Source organism: Lissotriton helveticus, chromosome 6 (assembly GCF_964261635.1).
Source record: "Lissotriton helveticus chromosome 6, aLisHel1.1, whole genome shotgun sequence".
Taxonomy (NCBI): Eukaryota; Metazoa; Chordata; class Amphibia; order Caudata; family Salamandridae; genus Lissotriton; species Lissotriton helveticus.
Window position 1 is genome coordinate 1915938781 of NC_136067.1, and position 16296 is coordinate 1915955076.

The 16296-nt window shown below is 45.0% G+C and overlaps 1 protein-coding gene across 3 annotated transcripts in view; it reads right to left on the reverse strand.

The window, feature by feature from the left end:
- LOC144763874 (xanthine dehydrogenase/oxidase-like) overlaps positions 1–16296 on the reverse strand; it is a 385606-nt gene that overhangs the window by 93334 nt on the left and 275976 nt on the right. For all 3 annotated transcript variants that reach the window (XM_078649867.1, XM_078649866.1, XM_078649865.1), the window contains exon 22: positions 9150–9283. In XM_078649867.1, coding sequence (XP_078505993.1) covers positions 9150–9283 — 134 coding nt within the window. The remainder of the gene's footprint in view (positions 1–9149; positions 9284–16296) is intronic.

Genomic DNA, 16296 nt, shown 5'->3' on the forward strand with positions numbered 1-16296 from the left:
GAATGGATCTGTAAGAACATGAAGCTAGACACATTGTTTACAATTTGTCAAACCCTTGGAGGACATAAACGTACAATACAAGGAGTTTCCGTATCTCCTGCAAGAATTTTGTTTGGGAAATGTATCATCTGTTGTATCTGTAAGCATGGCAGGTCAGTAGTATTGGTCAAACCTCGCCACCTGCTGCTGGAAAGCGGTATTGCCCACTGCCCATTTATGGACACTGTGGAGTCAAGCAACTTAGGGGCCAGATGTAGGAAGCCTAATACCGGTCGGTAATGGCCGAAATTACCGAATTTCGGCCGTTACCGACCGGTATTAGGCTTTTCAGATGTAGGGGTAGGGGGCTAATTTAAGGATTCAGGGCCAGATGTAGGTAATCCCAGATTACCGATTCTTAAATACCGAGTCATACCGATTCGGTATTTAAGAACTGGCAATCGGGATGTAGGTATTTTTAACGAATCAATTACCCGAATCGGGAATACTCGGTAATTACCGAATCGGTATTTACCGATTCAGTAATTGCCATTGATTCCTATGGGCCTTGAGGCCCATAGGAACCTATGGCAATTACCGAATTGGTAAATACCGATTCTGTAAAATTACTGAATTGACAAGGGGGACAGGGTGTCACTTTGACACCCTGTTGCACCCCTGATTCAGGGCGTGTATGTGTGTCACATGGCACAGGTGTACATGCACAGATGTGCATGTACACAGGAATTTGTTATTTATCATGCAATAGTATTACATGGTAAATAACAAGGGCCTTATTTATGAAGGGCTTGCGCCGCCGGTGCGTCACTTTTTCCCATTTTAAAAGTGGCGCACCGGCAGCGCAAGGCCTTCATAAATAAGGCCCCAAATTCTTAGGGGCCTGTGGCACTGTTTCCAGTGCCACCTACATATAGATTTACCGATTCGGTAAATTTACAGAATCGGTAATTTACAGAATCGGTAAATTTACCGTTTCGCTAAAATTACCGATTCTGTAAAATATAGGCCCCCTACATCTCAATCACCAAATACCGGTCGGTAACGGACGAAATCGTCCGTTACCGACCGGTATTTGGTGACCTACATCTGGCCCTCAGTAATTTACCGAATCAGTAATTTAACGAATCGGTAAATTACCGAATCCTTAATGTGGGAAGCACTCAAGTGAGTGCTTTTCACTTGTAAGGATTCATTATTTACCACCAACTACAAGTTGGTGGTAAATATCGAAAACCCTAAAAAAAGCTATTTTGTGCTTTTTTCAACTGTGCCATGTGGCAGACATACATTCTCTTAGGGCATGTATGTGTGCCACATGTGCACCCATGCACTATACAGGGGTGCAACAGGGTGTCAATGTGCCACCCTGCCACCCTTGTAAGTCTACCCCCCTTTTACTGATTCGGTATTTACCAAATCGGTAATTCTCATTCATTCCTATGGGCCTCCAGGCCCATAGGAAAGAATGGGGAATACCGAATTGGTAAATACCGAATCGGTATTTACCGACCTTTACTGATTCGGTAAAATTTACCGAATCCTTAGCTACATATCATTTACCGATTCTAAAATACCGAATCCGTAAAATTCGGTATTTTAGAATCGGTAAATTATATTTACCTACATCTGGCCCTCAATCAGCACGAGTCCGCAAGCTATCACACTCTGGGAAATGTTCAACTCTCAAGGTAACTAAGTCTGGATTCAAAAGAAAGAGACTAAACAAGTAGCCTATTTATTGGCCCTGCATCTGGTTTGCTTGGAATCCCTGCATAACTTTTCCACAACGGGTGGAAAGGTTAAGGACGGTTAGTGGTAAATGTGCTATTTTCAAATCCTAAAATAGGGTTTGGTGATTAATATCACTCATAGAGAAGGCATGAAGTCTCACAACATCGGTTCAGAAAAAGGTTTGCCCAGTGCTTCATGTAGGCATCGAAAACCAGAGGCCTCATGGCCATAACATGGTGCACTAAGCTCTTTACATTTTCAGGGCCACACACTATTGCTGCAAAATACATTTTTTTTTTTTGGGCAAAACTGCCTCCTTACTAATTATGAGACAGATAAACATGGACAAATCACTCAATGTCACTAAATGGTAGAGCTACCATGCTTTCTCTTCCTCTGGAGGACAGTATTTTGATTCTTTAAAGCAAGCGCTCCAGCACCTGGCACCTGTCGTGTCGTGACGGCACTAATAGGCGGACACAACCGTATATTTTAGGAGCTTTATTGGATACTTCCATTCCTTATCACGTCCCTACTCTAACTGCCTGTAGACCGTCCCCCAACTCCTCCCGTTCCTGTTCCTCCCCTACGCTCCAAACACCAAACACTAGACTGCACCACACAGTCTTACATCTCCGCCCTTGTTAACAAAATAAACTTAGCGTCCAACATGTTATAGTTCCTCAATCAGCCACGCGGGTCCGCGGGCCGCCCGTTTGAGCTATGGAGACGCATCTTCGTTTCCGGTGTGTGACTTTCTGTCGCCTTGACGAGAGCATCCTTTACTACAGGAGTGCATCTTTGCAATTGCGAAACGTCTCGTGTGATCTGTGTATGCTCAGATTTGTGGTGATTTTCAATCAGCTTCTGGGTGATCCACTCACCTTCAGTTTCTGAGGTGACTGTGAAAGGCTCGGCTTGATATCGGCAGTCTGTCTTACTTTGTGGCTCTTGTTCGATTGACGCTCGATCTCCTTTGTGAGGGGATGTTGTTCTTGTTCTCTTCCGAGCACCCGCATCTACTTTTACTTCTTTTTGTCTTGTCCGGTCGAGGGCAACACTGCCCTCCTGTTCAGACTCATGTATACCAGACGGTAAGGTACTATCTGAAGAGATTGTCTTGGTTTGGCTCGGGAACTCATTCGCTGCTTCTGGTTGTCTCATCCACTCCCGCTCGCGTTTGGAACGGGTGAACTCTTGGACTATCTGTGCATAGGCATGTTTCTCTCTCATCCGATGATGATCTGTCTCTATTGACGCATCCGGCTTTCCTTACAGAGTGACTGGCTGGTCCCTTCCCATTCGGTGACTAATGTCCACTATATCTGTTTTCCTTTTGTAGGCCCTTTGAGGCAGCCTCGCTGACCCCATCAGGGGTGACGGTGTAGTATCTATGTCTTGATATACCTGCGACTGACATGACAGGTTGTCTTGTGGAGTGATTGCGTATTCAAAGACATTGGTGTGAGACATGTTGCTCTTGACGGGAAGAATGTCCTTTGGTTCTATGGTGTGTTCGGGTGGTTGACGCCATGGCAGTTGTCGGGACCATGACTCGGTCGACTCGAGGGATCGAGCAGACGTGCTTTCTGAATCGGAGTAGTCTTTTGTTGATTTCCTTTGAGAACGTTCCTTTGCGTGTGTCTCGAATGGTAGATTTCTGAAACAGGTAGGCCGTGACAGGCTGCTCCTAGCGTCGGAGTTTCTTTGGGATATTTCTCCGGGTACCTTTGTCGAAGTGGCTTCGGTGTCATCTCACTGGAGAGGTTGTTTGATAACCAGATGTTTATTTCTTGTGTTTGATCCCAGGGTGCTTCATCTCTGCCTCTCTCGTATGATGATAATGGCCTCCTCTCAGTTTCCTCGTTGTCTCGGGTGTCATGAGTGCGTTTGTCTTCACCTCTCCGGTGTCTGAGTGAATCACTCTGCCTTGTGTGGCTTGCTTCTTCTTCTCGTTTGTTTGGTGCCCTGACATCCGTGCTATTGGAGTGATGTGTCCCACTGCTTGATGCTTCCTCGGACTCATCTACAGAATTTGGCGAATAGTGGGAGGACGCCCGGGGGTGTTCGTGTGCTGATTTCCAGTGTTGACATGATTGGTCCCATCTTCTGTAGTTTGTCTTTCTTGCCCGCTTGTTGGGCAGGCTGCCATCTTGTCCATGGGTGCGATCTGTCCCACTTGACGCTTCGTCCTCTTCAGAATAGTTTGTGCTATACTTTGAATGACTCCTTGAGGTTGAATACCTCCTTGAGGTTGTGTCAGTGAGACTGTCACAATCCTGGATTGTTCCGGTCTTTTGTATTGTTGACTCAGAGTATTCCATGTCACTTTGTCTCTTCCTCTGTCTTATCTCTGGTCTGCCTTCACCCTCCCTCTTTCTGGTTTTGTTTGTTTCTTGGGATTTGTTCCCAGACATGAGGGATGTCTCTTTCCTGGTATCTTTGTGTCTTGCCATCGGGTGCAATTCTTTTGATATGTCTCTTGCTTTGACCCGCACTCCAACTTCGGCCTTTCTGATGATTTCCTTTAGCGACCAATGCCCTCGAAGGATCTTGCGCTTCGTGTTGGAATTTGAACAGCCTTTGATTATCCGGAGCCAAACTGCTTCCTCATTTATGAATGTGTTGAAATGGCAGCATTTTACCAGACTTTGCAATCGGGTGATGAATTTTGGCAATGGTTCTCCTGGTTCCTGCTTTGCTGTGTTGAAGGCGATGTGATCATGATCCACATCTGCCTGTGCGTGGAAATGGGCACGTAGCTTCTCTTGGAGTCTTTCATAGGTCTCTGTGTCCTTTTCAGGAAATGTTTTGACTAAGCGTCGGCCCTCATGACCTACCAGCTGGAGGAGTAGTATCAGACATTTTCCATCTCTTCCTTCACCGATTGCGTCAAGAAAATCATCCAGTGACTCCAGCCACCGGTTCCATTTGGGACCCAAACACTGACTGTCAGTCTGCGTCACTGGGGGTGGTACTTCAATGCAAGGATTGTACCGGTGAGTTGCTTTTCCCACCGCCATGAGGGAGCAGGGAGGAAAGTTTTAGTCTGCTACTGTCACAGGACTGTTCACTTTACTTCCCGTCTTATTTGCTGACCTTCTTCGGCGAGATCCTGTGTCTGGTTGTTTCCTTTGATTCTGGGAAGGTTCGCCACTCCTGGGTGACTACTGTATTCTGTCCACCCTTAGTACGACTGACTCAGTGAGTTAATCTTGGATTTCCTGAGTTCGAAATGGCCACCACTCAGCTACACCATGCGTGACTCGTGGCTCAGCAAATCCCCACTTTCTTCAGGGTTGCCTGCTGGCTGCAGGTGATTTGGGGCTCTTCCGCGATGATACGTGACACTGGTGACATCTCGTTCTTGTGTTTCTTTTCGGCCTAGCGCAGATTATCCAGTCACTTAAGTGATGAGAGAAGGCTTCCTTGATATTCGTTTACTAATGCTCTGGATCATTTGATTTCTTAGCTTCTCATGCTGTTGATCATTTATCTACGCGTGGTGCTGAAAGTTTACTTTGGTACTTGCCTCTGCTCGTGTTTGTTACATTCAGGATCTGCCTTTGCTTGGTGCATTCAGGATTTGCACTTGCTTGTGCTCACTGACTTCGGGACTTGTAGTCGTCCGTGCTTGGTATGTTCGGATTTGTGTTGGCTCGTGCTTGTGGCGTTCTGGATTTGCATTTGCTTGTGTTTGTCGCATTCGAGATTTGTGTGGGCTGTGCTTGTTTACGTCGAGGCTTGCATTCGCTCGGGCTTGCTTATACTTGAAACGTGCGTTTGCTTGTGCTTGTTTTCAGTGTATCTCTTGCACTTGCCAGTGCTTGTTGTGTTTATTGACACTTTCGTTCCTCTCACTTTTGTTGCTGGTATCAGTGCTTGTTTGTGCTCCCCATCGTCTTTATTTGTCTCTTGCATTTGCTTATACTCGTTTCGTTGCTCTGCTTGCATTAGCTTATGATTGATCTGTTGCACTTCTTGCATTTGCTTGTACTTACTTGATTACATTTCTTGCATTTGCTTAGGCTTGTTCGTGGTGACTCCTGTATTTGCTTGCGTTTGTTTGCTTGTTTCACCTCGCGCATTAGCTTGTGCTTGTTATCTTGTTTCCCTCTTGCATTCGCTCGTGTTTGTTTATTCTGTTCTCTTGCATTTGCTTGTGCTTGTTTATTTGTCTGCTCCTTTATGTTTGTCAAAGTTTGCTCCTTTACATTTGCCAATGCTTGTTGGCTTATATTTACCAATGCTTGTTTCTTTGCACTTGCCAAGGCTTGTTCCTTATTGTTCATTTACATTTATCAATGCTTGTCCTTTAACTCTATTGGCCTGACTTCAAAATGGCCGACTCAGGTCCCTGACAGGGGATTGGAGGAAATCGCCTGGTTCTAAGATGGCCGCCGACTTGGGAATCTCGTTTTCGACGAGATTTGGGCTCTCATTGATTTCTATGTATTTTCACTGCATCCCGGTGTTCACTCACCACGCCGGGCTGCAGGCACCGGCGCACCAGGCCAGGACCACTGCACCTCCACGCTGGACTTTAAAGCTTCTCCAAAGCTCCACAGAGGACTGCCTTGACAGCGCTGATCTGCAGGTAGGACCGGGGTAGGCTCCCGGCGTCCTTATCCTGGCTCACCGCGCGCGACCATGCGCAACCTCACGCATCGGGGGTGAGCACCCGAACTTCAGCGCTCGACGGCGCTTTTAAGCTTGCACTCCACGTGGTTTTCTGGCCACGGAGCTATGAGGCACCCACCACAAGGCTGTCCACATCTACCTCAGCGGCAGTCTTCACTTGGGCACGTTTGTCGCGACGGCGACCTGCTGCCTGTGCCTCACGGGACAGATTTCACAGCTCCTGGGATTCACGCAGGGATACAGCGCGACCATCCCACCCTCGTCGCCAGATGTCGTGTCGTGACGGCACTAATAGGCGGACACAACCTTATATTTTAGGAGCTTTATTGGATTCTTCCATTCCTTATCACGTCCCTACTCTAACTGCCTGTAGACCGTCCCCCAGCTCCTCCTGTTCCTGTTCCTCCCCTACGCTCCACCCACCAAACACTAGACTGCACCACACAGTCTTACAGCACCTGGAAGGGCTCACATTCGTTTTTTGACAAGGGCCACAGAAAGCAAACTTCTGACTTGGGGATGACAGTGCAGGTGTCAACCCTGGCAGGTTGTAAGACTTAATGGGAGTGGGCTGAACAAGCAGCCACTCTGTGGAGGGGGATCCGGCAATTCCAGGATCCCATGGGTGGGCTGGAGAAAAGAAGAGATAGTGTTGGGAGTGGGGCTGGACAGAGAGCTCTTGTGGGCCAGTGAGTGTCTGAAGAACCATTGGAGATAGGGGATAGTAAAAGAAGCAACAGTGTTGTGTGCAAGGGTGAGAGAAAGTGTGGGCAGAAGGTGAGACAAGGAACCAGGGAGTGGGAGAGTAGTATGGGTTAGAAAGTGCAAGTAGGATGGCACAAAAAGGAGACAGCACGAAGAGAGGTATTGGGATAAAGTTTTAGAGAGCTGGAGACGAGTATGGGAGAAAGTGAGACATCTTGTGAAGGGACAGAGAGTGAGTGACAGTGAGGGAAGGAACAAGGAGAGGTGTAAGCCAAAGAGCTGCAGCTGGAGAAGGGCAGGGAAAGAGGAAACAGGGTGGAGAATGACATTGGCTTTGGCATCAGTGCATAGACCAGGCCTCGGATAGAGGAGAGTGTGCCGTCACAATGCAAAGCATAAGTGGTTCAAGGAGCTAATTTTAAGAGCAAATGAAGAATGTGTACATTGTGAGGATGGAGATAAACAAGTCGTCAGTTTGAGCTGTCGGGCATGGAGAGACAAGAAAGGAGAGGTCATGGGCTGGCCGAAAGGTGGTCATTTTAGGGGCAATGTGGAAAGAAGCACTGTCTGGAGAGGGAGTGAACAGGGCAGTTCAGGCAGAGTGAGGATACAGTTAAGAATGATGGTCATAGCAAAAGAGCTGGCATGTGAATGAAGGCAAATCTATAGCTCCGAGGTGGTTCAATGGCACTGGACCACCTACTTGTGAGTCTCAAGATTTCATTTAGAAATATCTGTGAATTCTAACAGGTGTGGTCTTGATTCACTACAATTCAACACATTTATTGCTAATAAAGGTTAGAAATTGGAAATTCATAGACTTGAAAAGCTGTGTCCCACTGACATGAAGTCGTGTGGTAACCCTAGGCAAATCTCATGAGTGCTCACTCCTCTTTCACAAAGAAGCAGATATCATTCAATTGCTGCAACTGATATCAATTTTTACCTTTATATGACTGTTGCACAATAGCAGCATTTGCTATTTCCTATAAACTAGTTGACTTGCACTGTGTCTAGCATGAAGTACTTTATTCACCATGCATCTCTCCTTTAGTTGGAGTCTATCTTTCCTTTGTATGTGAAAACTGCCAGAGAAGAGAGATGAAAGAAAAGGATTTATCTCCAAAGGAGATTTTTAAAGTGATTACACCATATATTTATAATAATAACTGTTTGGCCAAAATGTTGCACTTAGTAGGAGTAGCCATCGCCTGTTATTGGTTCCGGAAGGGGACTTCTCTAGCCGGCTTTATCTCTCTGAGGTCTATTTAAATCTACTACAACACTTGATGGATCATTACAAAGAGTTCAAAAACTAGGTCGAGTAATAGCCAGCAAGGAAAAATATGACCAGATGCCCAGCTAGTGGTGAGAACCTATTTAGTGCTTAGTAAAGTTCCAGATCAGAAGGAGCGTGCTTGGAATGACATTTCAGAGCACTAAAGTTAATTTATGCCCTCCTTCTTACTTGTGCTGAGTTTAAGTTTGTAACCAACTTTTATATTTCTGTAGCAATGCAAGAGAGTCTTTTTTCTGAGAAGGCAACGTATCTGTACAAATTGAAACATATTCAGATATTTAAGATATGGCTGTGAAATAATACAGTCTGTGGCAAAATAACTTGGCAAATTGGACTTCCTCCATCTATAATAAGTTGATTTTTGGAGAAAACAGCAGTTTTCTCCAAAAACTAACGTCTGCTAAAATGCTAGGGCATCCTTGCTGATAGCTTGAAGCCACGCTATTGATGTCCTGACATGTAGTGTATGTCAGGAATGCCCACTTTGCATCTCATTAGAGATGCAAAGGTAGGCGTAGTGCAAAATGGTGCTAACATGCGATTATGCATGTTAGCACCCTCCTGTAAATAGGCTTTTTAAGCCAAAAAAGTGGAGATAAAGCCCTTGTAAATATGCCCCCTAGAGATTTCAGATGCTTTAGGGTAGAAACTGTGAGGGGAAAAGAAGGCCCAGGTCGTTGATATTCCACTAGAAAGCCTTCCTCTTTGACTTTGGTGACAGGTCACTGTCCTCAAATGTCAAAATATAGTTTTCTTTTCACATAAAACTTACTTATTTGCTGCTACAGCGACTGCTGTTGACACAACCGTGCTTCTGGATTCTTTTCCACCAAATCCTCCTCCCATTCTCTTCACTCGAACCAGAATTCGATTCGATGGAACTCCCAGAGCGGTGGCCACCAGGACCTATATTTTACAAAAAATAAATTTTAAGAAACAGTTCATAGGTGTTTAGTATGGACTTGTGTAAACAAGCACCATTATTTAGGGTTTTTATTGAATCCTTTATATTTTGAATCCAATCTGATTTGAGGAACATGTAAGAATTATTCACTCTTCGATGGTGCCTTTGAAGAGTTTAAAGTATTTTTCTGAATCCTTTAACTATAACACCACAGGTTGAGGTATTTACCAGGTGCATTAAATACCTTTGATTCCAAATGTTCCTTATTAAAATAGGAATTTACATGCAGAATTGACGTGTTGCCCACTTAATTCTGAATGCGTCTGAAATGCGTCTGAAATTGTTAGAGGGGGAGGTTCCCTGGTGGGCAGGGGTAACTACCTCTGGCCACCCAGGGACCCACCTCCTCTAGGAATGTTGCCGAGTGTTTTAGAGTCTGACCCTCAGGAGAGGGTCAGGCATTTGTAGTTGTGCACAGCAAGCTCTCACCACACCACAAGGAAACACCACACAGTTGTCGATATGAAAAAGGGTTCTTTATATCACACTTAATATCAAGTTACCAAAATATACACAAGTCTACTATATACTCCAATAGGGGGTAAGAGTCTGCTTTAGTACGTAGGGACTTCGGGATAGTTCCGTCGGATCTGGTCGGGAGGAGCGAGGGCAGTACTCACAGTTCCAGAGAAGAGGAAGGGGGTCCAAGGCACACCTCGCGGCTGGCTCCCAATCCTTGAGCCCCGGAGGAGATCTTTACGTGGTCGATTTGAGGCGCTCTCAGCGGGTGTCTCTCGATCCTCGAGCCAGGTACTCCGCTGAGGCCTCCAGTGCGTGGCGTTCCGGATATTTAGCCCGCACCCCCAGGGTCTAGAATGATCTTCCCCGGCACAAAGGTCGTGTCGCACCGCTGGCTCGGCTCGTACTCCTCGAGCCGCGGGACACGCTGATGGGGCCGGTGCGAGGCGTACCCACTGTACGACTCGTCCTCTTCACTTTGATGATTCTTTCAGGTGGTAAAGATGTAGCGAGGTCACCCCCGAGCCGCGACCAGGTCAGCAGGGCTCGAGTCTGACAACACAGAGAGGGAAGTCGCGACCACGTCAGCAGGGCTCCCTTTAGGTACCAAAGAGTTCCAGTATTTAAATCCGATTTGGTAGAGCCGCGACCACGTCAGCAGGGCTCCCTCTAGGTACCAAAGAGTTCCAGTATTTAAATCCAATTCGGTAGAGCCGCGACCACGTCAGCAGGGCTCCCTTTAGGTACCAAAGAGTTCCAGTATTTAAATCCAATTCGGTAGAGCCGCGACCACGTCAGCAGGGCTCCCTGTAGGTACCAAAGAGTTTGAGTAGTTAAATCCAATTCAGTAGAGCCGCGACCACGTCAGCAGGGCTCCCTTTAGGTACCAAAGAGTTTGAGTAGTTAAATCCTATTCGGTAGAGCCGCGACAACATCAGCAGGGCTCACTCCTAATTCCAGGGGAGAAAAGTTCCTCAACACAGGGCGAGCCGCGACCAAATCAGCAGGGCTCCCTTGGCTGAAAGTCCAGAAGAACCGAACCCAGCAGACCGGCCGCCAGTTATACTCCCTTTTTCTTTGAAGTGCCTGTTGTCGTAGGCGGGTCTCTGGTGGGGAATTTAGGGCTTCCTGCCAGCTGGTGTCTTGCCCCTTTGAAGCTTGGTCTCCGGGTTTCCAGACGACCGGCGGGGAGTGGGGCCATCTCTGTGGGAGGCCGGAGGTGTGACTGAAACTACTCCACCCCCCTCCTTGAGGAGATGCTTGCTTTTCAGCCTGGCAGAGGTGTTTGTCGTCCAGGCTTTCCTTGGTTCGAGGCCCTGCGTGGGGGGTTACTGGTCGGGGGTTTTAGGAACGGGGGAATCCTACGTTGGGCCTTCCACTGTTCTGCCCTATGATAAGGCTTTAGGAACCCGGGGGATCGGAGGTGCTACGCTGGGGTGTCCCTTCTACATGGGGTCATTGGGGATCGGTGAGGGCAGAGGCCAGGGATACAACAGGGGGGCCTGGCACGGGATACTGCGGAGACACAGGGGCGTCTAACCTAAAGAGTGGGGCGGCATGTGGGGGGCTAGCAGAGGGATATAAGGAGCAGGGGGGTATCAGGAGACCTACGCCAAGGATGCCAGGTCTAACAGAAATGCAATCAACATTTCCCCGGATAGATTTTGTCAGATTTGTCCAACCAAATTTACTTGTGGGAAATATAGATGGTGCGGTGTTTTTATAGACAACAGATGGTTGTGATTTATGCCAAGATTGGAATGAACAGGCACCCACCCAATGAGGTTTTAAATGTATCGCTGTCCCTATTATCAGGTAACCAGTTACATTACAAATATATCCATCTCTCAACATTTTAATTTGCAGAACACTACTTTATACAACTTCGAAATTATTGAGCATCGGTTTTGGAAGTGACTCTTTATTGCATATGAACAGAGGTGCCACATAAAGCATGGTGCAAACACCAAACAGAGAATTACAAAATGAAGTCAGTTTTCAGGCATTAGTTAGGCCATGTGCGACGTGAATGAAGTTAAAACAGCTAGGTACACTGCTAATTTAGTGGAAACAGCCTCCTTTCTTTTGAGTTTTTCTTTGTGTTCCACACTAACGTTGCCATTTTGGGCAATGGGCATGCTAATATATGTATTGTCTGCAATTCACAGACCTCCCTTCTTTTATTTAGCGGCGGCTGTGGCGCTGACAGGTCAGGAAACCTAAGCTACCTTGCACAGCTTGTTTAATTTTTCTGTTCGTTCTGCGTACATTTTAATTTCTTTGTCAGAGTGAGTAGTTTTGTTAATTTATTGGATTGTTTTCACCACATACTTTCTTTAGATTTCCTGTCTCAGAATTTTGTTACCGCACTATTGCCTTGTTTCTTCTTCGCTTCGGCCCCTATCTTTCCTTAAATGCCTTCGGTCTGCTACTAATTTTAGGGGAAAAGGTTTCCTTTCTTCTGGGTTTCTGGGAAGCCTCCCCACCATCTTAAGGCTTTTTGTGTGTTCCACACAAGAGAGGCCATTTTGGGTAGTGAGTGGTCTGTAGTTGTATTATCCGTGATGTTTAGACAGCCCTTGAGGATGGCTGCTTTCTGCATAGGTAAGAAACTGAAGCTACTTTGTACAGCTTGCTTTATTGATCTGCTTTGATTGGTAATCTAATAATTTAGTGTCTCTCCTGTTTCAGAAGTTTCTAACCACACTATAGCCATGTTTCTTCCCTCAAAGGCATTCATCTCTCTTTATTTTCTGTTTGGTCCACTACTAATTTTAGCTGTAAGAGCTTCTTTTTTTCTGGGTTTGTGAGGTGCCTGTCTTCTATTTTAGGGCTTTTTGTGTGGTCGACACTAAATTGGCCATTTTGGGCTGGCATGTTCTAACTCCTATATTCTCTGTTGTGTGCATGCCGCACTAAGACGGTTTAGTGATGGCTGTGGCATGGAGTTTGATTCTCGCAGGTTAACAGATAGCTTATATCAGCTCTCTGTTATTCCCCACTGAGTAACCCAATACCTTGTCCCTCTATCTTCTACAGAAATTCTCAAAGATACAAGTGTCACTACTCATGCTTCTTTTTCTTTTGAATCTCCTACTCTCTTCTCATTTTTAACTGAGCTTTCTCCTCACCATAGATCTTTCACGCATGGTCTGTGAATTTGTGGGGAAACATCCTTTACGACGCAACTTTTACCACGCAGTGCCTTTACAACGCAGGTTTTTCAACGCAAGTCATTACAACGAATTGCGCTGGGGGCGCTCTAGGATAGGTAATAGTTTAATTTACTATCCAACACCTTGCCTACTATCCATGGGGACTGGAGTTGGAATAGTAAATTAAACTATTCACTTTCCAGCACCCCCCAACGCAAGTCGTTGTAACGACTTGCGTTGTAAATCCTGCGTTGTAAAGGCATGCGTAGTAAAAGCATGCGTTGTAACAACGTACATCCGCTCCTGTGAGTCTGCTCTGATCCTCCCAGAATAACATGCAATAATCAAAACATAGAGAGCCATTTAATTTAAAGTGTTCCTTTATTGATGCACACTTGATGGTAATACAAAGCATCAAAATCATTAATCCTTTCGAATTTGTATGTTGTTTTTATTATTAAAACATAGTTCAAGGAGGACTCTGGACCGGTTGATGCAATATCAATTTCCCAGGTGTTCAAATTAAATAGATTGACTGCCCCTTATGCCCTAAAAATGATATCACAGATATTTGTATATCTAGTCATACTGCTCTAACCTGATCCCTGGGTCATATTAAAAAGTCATAAACTCTTCCAGTGACAGTATCCATCAGTTTCAATCATACCTTTAGGTAATTGCTGATATACAGATCTCCCAGTCCTGTAAATGGGTTTCTTGTGTCCATGCTTTACTGAATTTCCACCATTTGTCTCAACACAGACAACATAATTGTCCTGGGTGATTTCAGTGTAAGTGTTAATGATACAAAAGAGGGGGCTTTGGCAAAGAGATATTCAGCTTTTGTTCTCTTTCTCAATTGGCATCTAACCCACCTAGTCAGAGGGGCTCACTGTTAATCACACTTTTGCATAACATTCCTTTACAACATTCCTTAATTCTGTCGGTAGCCGCACTAGAGGCAATGTGGTACAATCACAAGGCCATTTTGTTATTTCAGGCCCGCTGCATGTAAAAAGACCATCTCATGGTAGATAACTCCACGATGCGTGGTCTAAATGAGATATTTCCAATTTACCTATTTAGCTACTATGCTTTTTCCTCATTCAGTTAATATTAACCCCACCCTATTTAATAACTGGGTGGTGTGTATATATATATATATATATATATATATATATATATATATATATATTTATTCAGAGTCATAAAAGAGCATCCATAAAAGCAATTATGCACATATAAAAAGAGCTATACAAATAGACTAATGCATACATTTCCATTCTGCTTTAAACATTATTTTAGTCATTTAACACATTGATCTTTAAAAATAAGTTTTTACATAAATTCTCACCCAATTCATGTAATTAATGATTGAATCTCATGGTCCATATATACATAGCCATATCCCTTTATAGAAATTATAATTGGCCTTTATGCATTTACATCTGATGATATTCACATCCTCTTTATTACTCATTAGATAGAAGAAACTAGAATATTATTTTTCCTTGCATAAAAGGCAGCCCATAGAAATGAAGACATCCTGCAGCACACCTCTAATGCTGGCAATGATTGCAAGTAGAGATATGCAGGGTGGCATTGTGCATGGGACAAGTGTCTAATAAGTGGAATAACATATATTTTCCTATACACAGAGTAACATTTACAAACTAATACCACATGCATAGTATCCTGGGGCATCTTATCATCACAGGGGCAGTTTATCAATTTCTGTGACCAATCGTTTATATTGGGAAATGTTATTAACCTATGATATATGTCTACTCTAAAACGTGTAAGGATAAACCTATGTCGGGCATATAAAACATATTTCAAATATGGTTGAATATTAAAAGATGTTAAAATCAATTGATTTTTTAAAACACTAGATTTACAAATATCGTTAGTCAATCTTACCGAATCCAGGTACCCAATAGCTGAAGTTTTCAAAGTCTTTCTACTGGTCATACCCAATAATTCTGTTTTTTCAAAGTACTCTGGTTTTCCCATGTCACAGAAGAATCCCTGCACATACGCCAACCATTCTATGTTTAAATTCCGGCTGATTTTAAACAATCACTGATTATTGCCCGAATAAAATCTGTATGGTCTGAGGTCCAAATTTTGTGCCACAGTAAGATGGGTTCTATCTTAATCAGGTCTGTGACAAAATGTACACCAAGTTCAGCATGGGCTACGAATACTGAAGTACTTTTTGGGGCTACCAACAGATATTTTAAGAAATCATTTTCTGCCACCTGGACTCCTTCACACTTCTTGTGACCCCCATATGCCCGCACCGTACAGTGCTATACTGAGACACTTTCCTTTATAGATCTTCAGCATCACCTCGGGGGGGGTTAAATCCCAGCTGCACCCCAAAAGATCTAAGGGCCCAGCAAGCATTAAGAAGCATTTTCTGTCTATTGTTTATTGCATGTTTTCAGGAATTAGCTTTATCAAACATTACTCCCAAATATGAAAAAGTGTCGGTAAACTCAATCATCGAGGTCAATATCATTATATCCCTACATTTTGTAAATTTGTTCCCGCATTTCATTACATATGTTTTTGAATGATTCACCTGAAGTCCCAATACACTCAGATAATCAACAAATCTGGTAAGAAGCAACTGCAGGGCCAGGGGGCTACGGGCCATGAGGACCCCATCGTCGGCATAGAGGAGGGCCAGGACAGGGCACACACCTATTTGTGGGAGGTCTGGCAGTTCCGTCTGGACTGTTCCCATGGGGCACAGGGTCGAGACTGATTTGCATATGGCTGGGTCCAAACTGGGGTGGCGCAGTGGGCAAAAGAACGATGGATTAAACCCAGATCTTTTGATTGGGGGAGAATGTTTGCATTGTCAGCATTCCATCCATCATTTGTTTGCTGCAACACTTTTCACCCTTAGTGGGATGGGTATGCCCAGACGTGGGTCCCTTGCTCACTGCACCACTGGATTCAAGCTAGCCTGGCTGAAGAAGTGTGACATACCCTGAAACAAGTCCTAGGATGCTTGTTTCCCATCCAGTGAGGACCTGGCCTGACAGTTCGGTGTGGACTTTTCCCATGGGGCACAGGGTCAAGACTAATTTGCATATGGCTGGGTCCAAACTGGGGTGGCGCAGTGGGCAAAAGAACAATGGATTTAACCCAGATCTTTTGACTGGGGGAGAATGTTTGCATTGTCAGCATTCCGTCCATCATTTATTTGCTGTAACACTTTTCGCCCTAAGTGGGATGGGTATGCCCAGACGTGGGTCCCTTGCTCACTGTGCCACTGGATTCAAGCTAGCCTGGCTGAAGAAGGGTGACATACCCTGAAACCGGTCCCA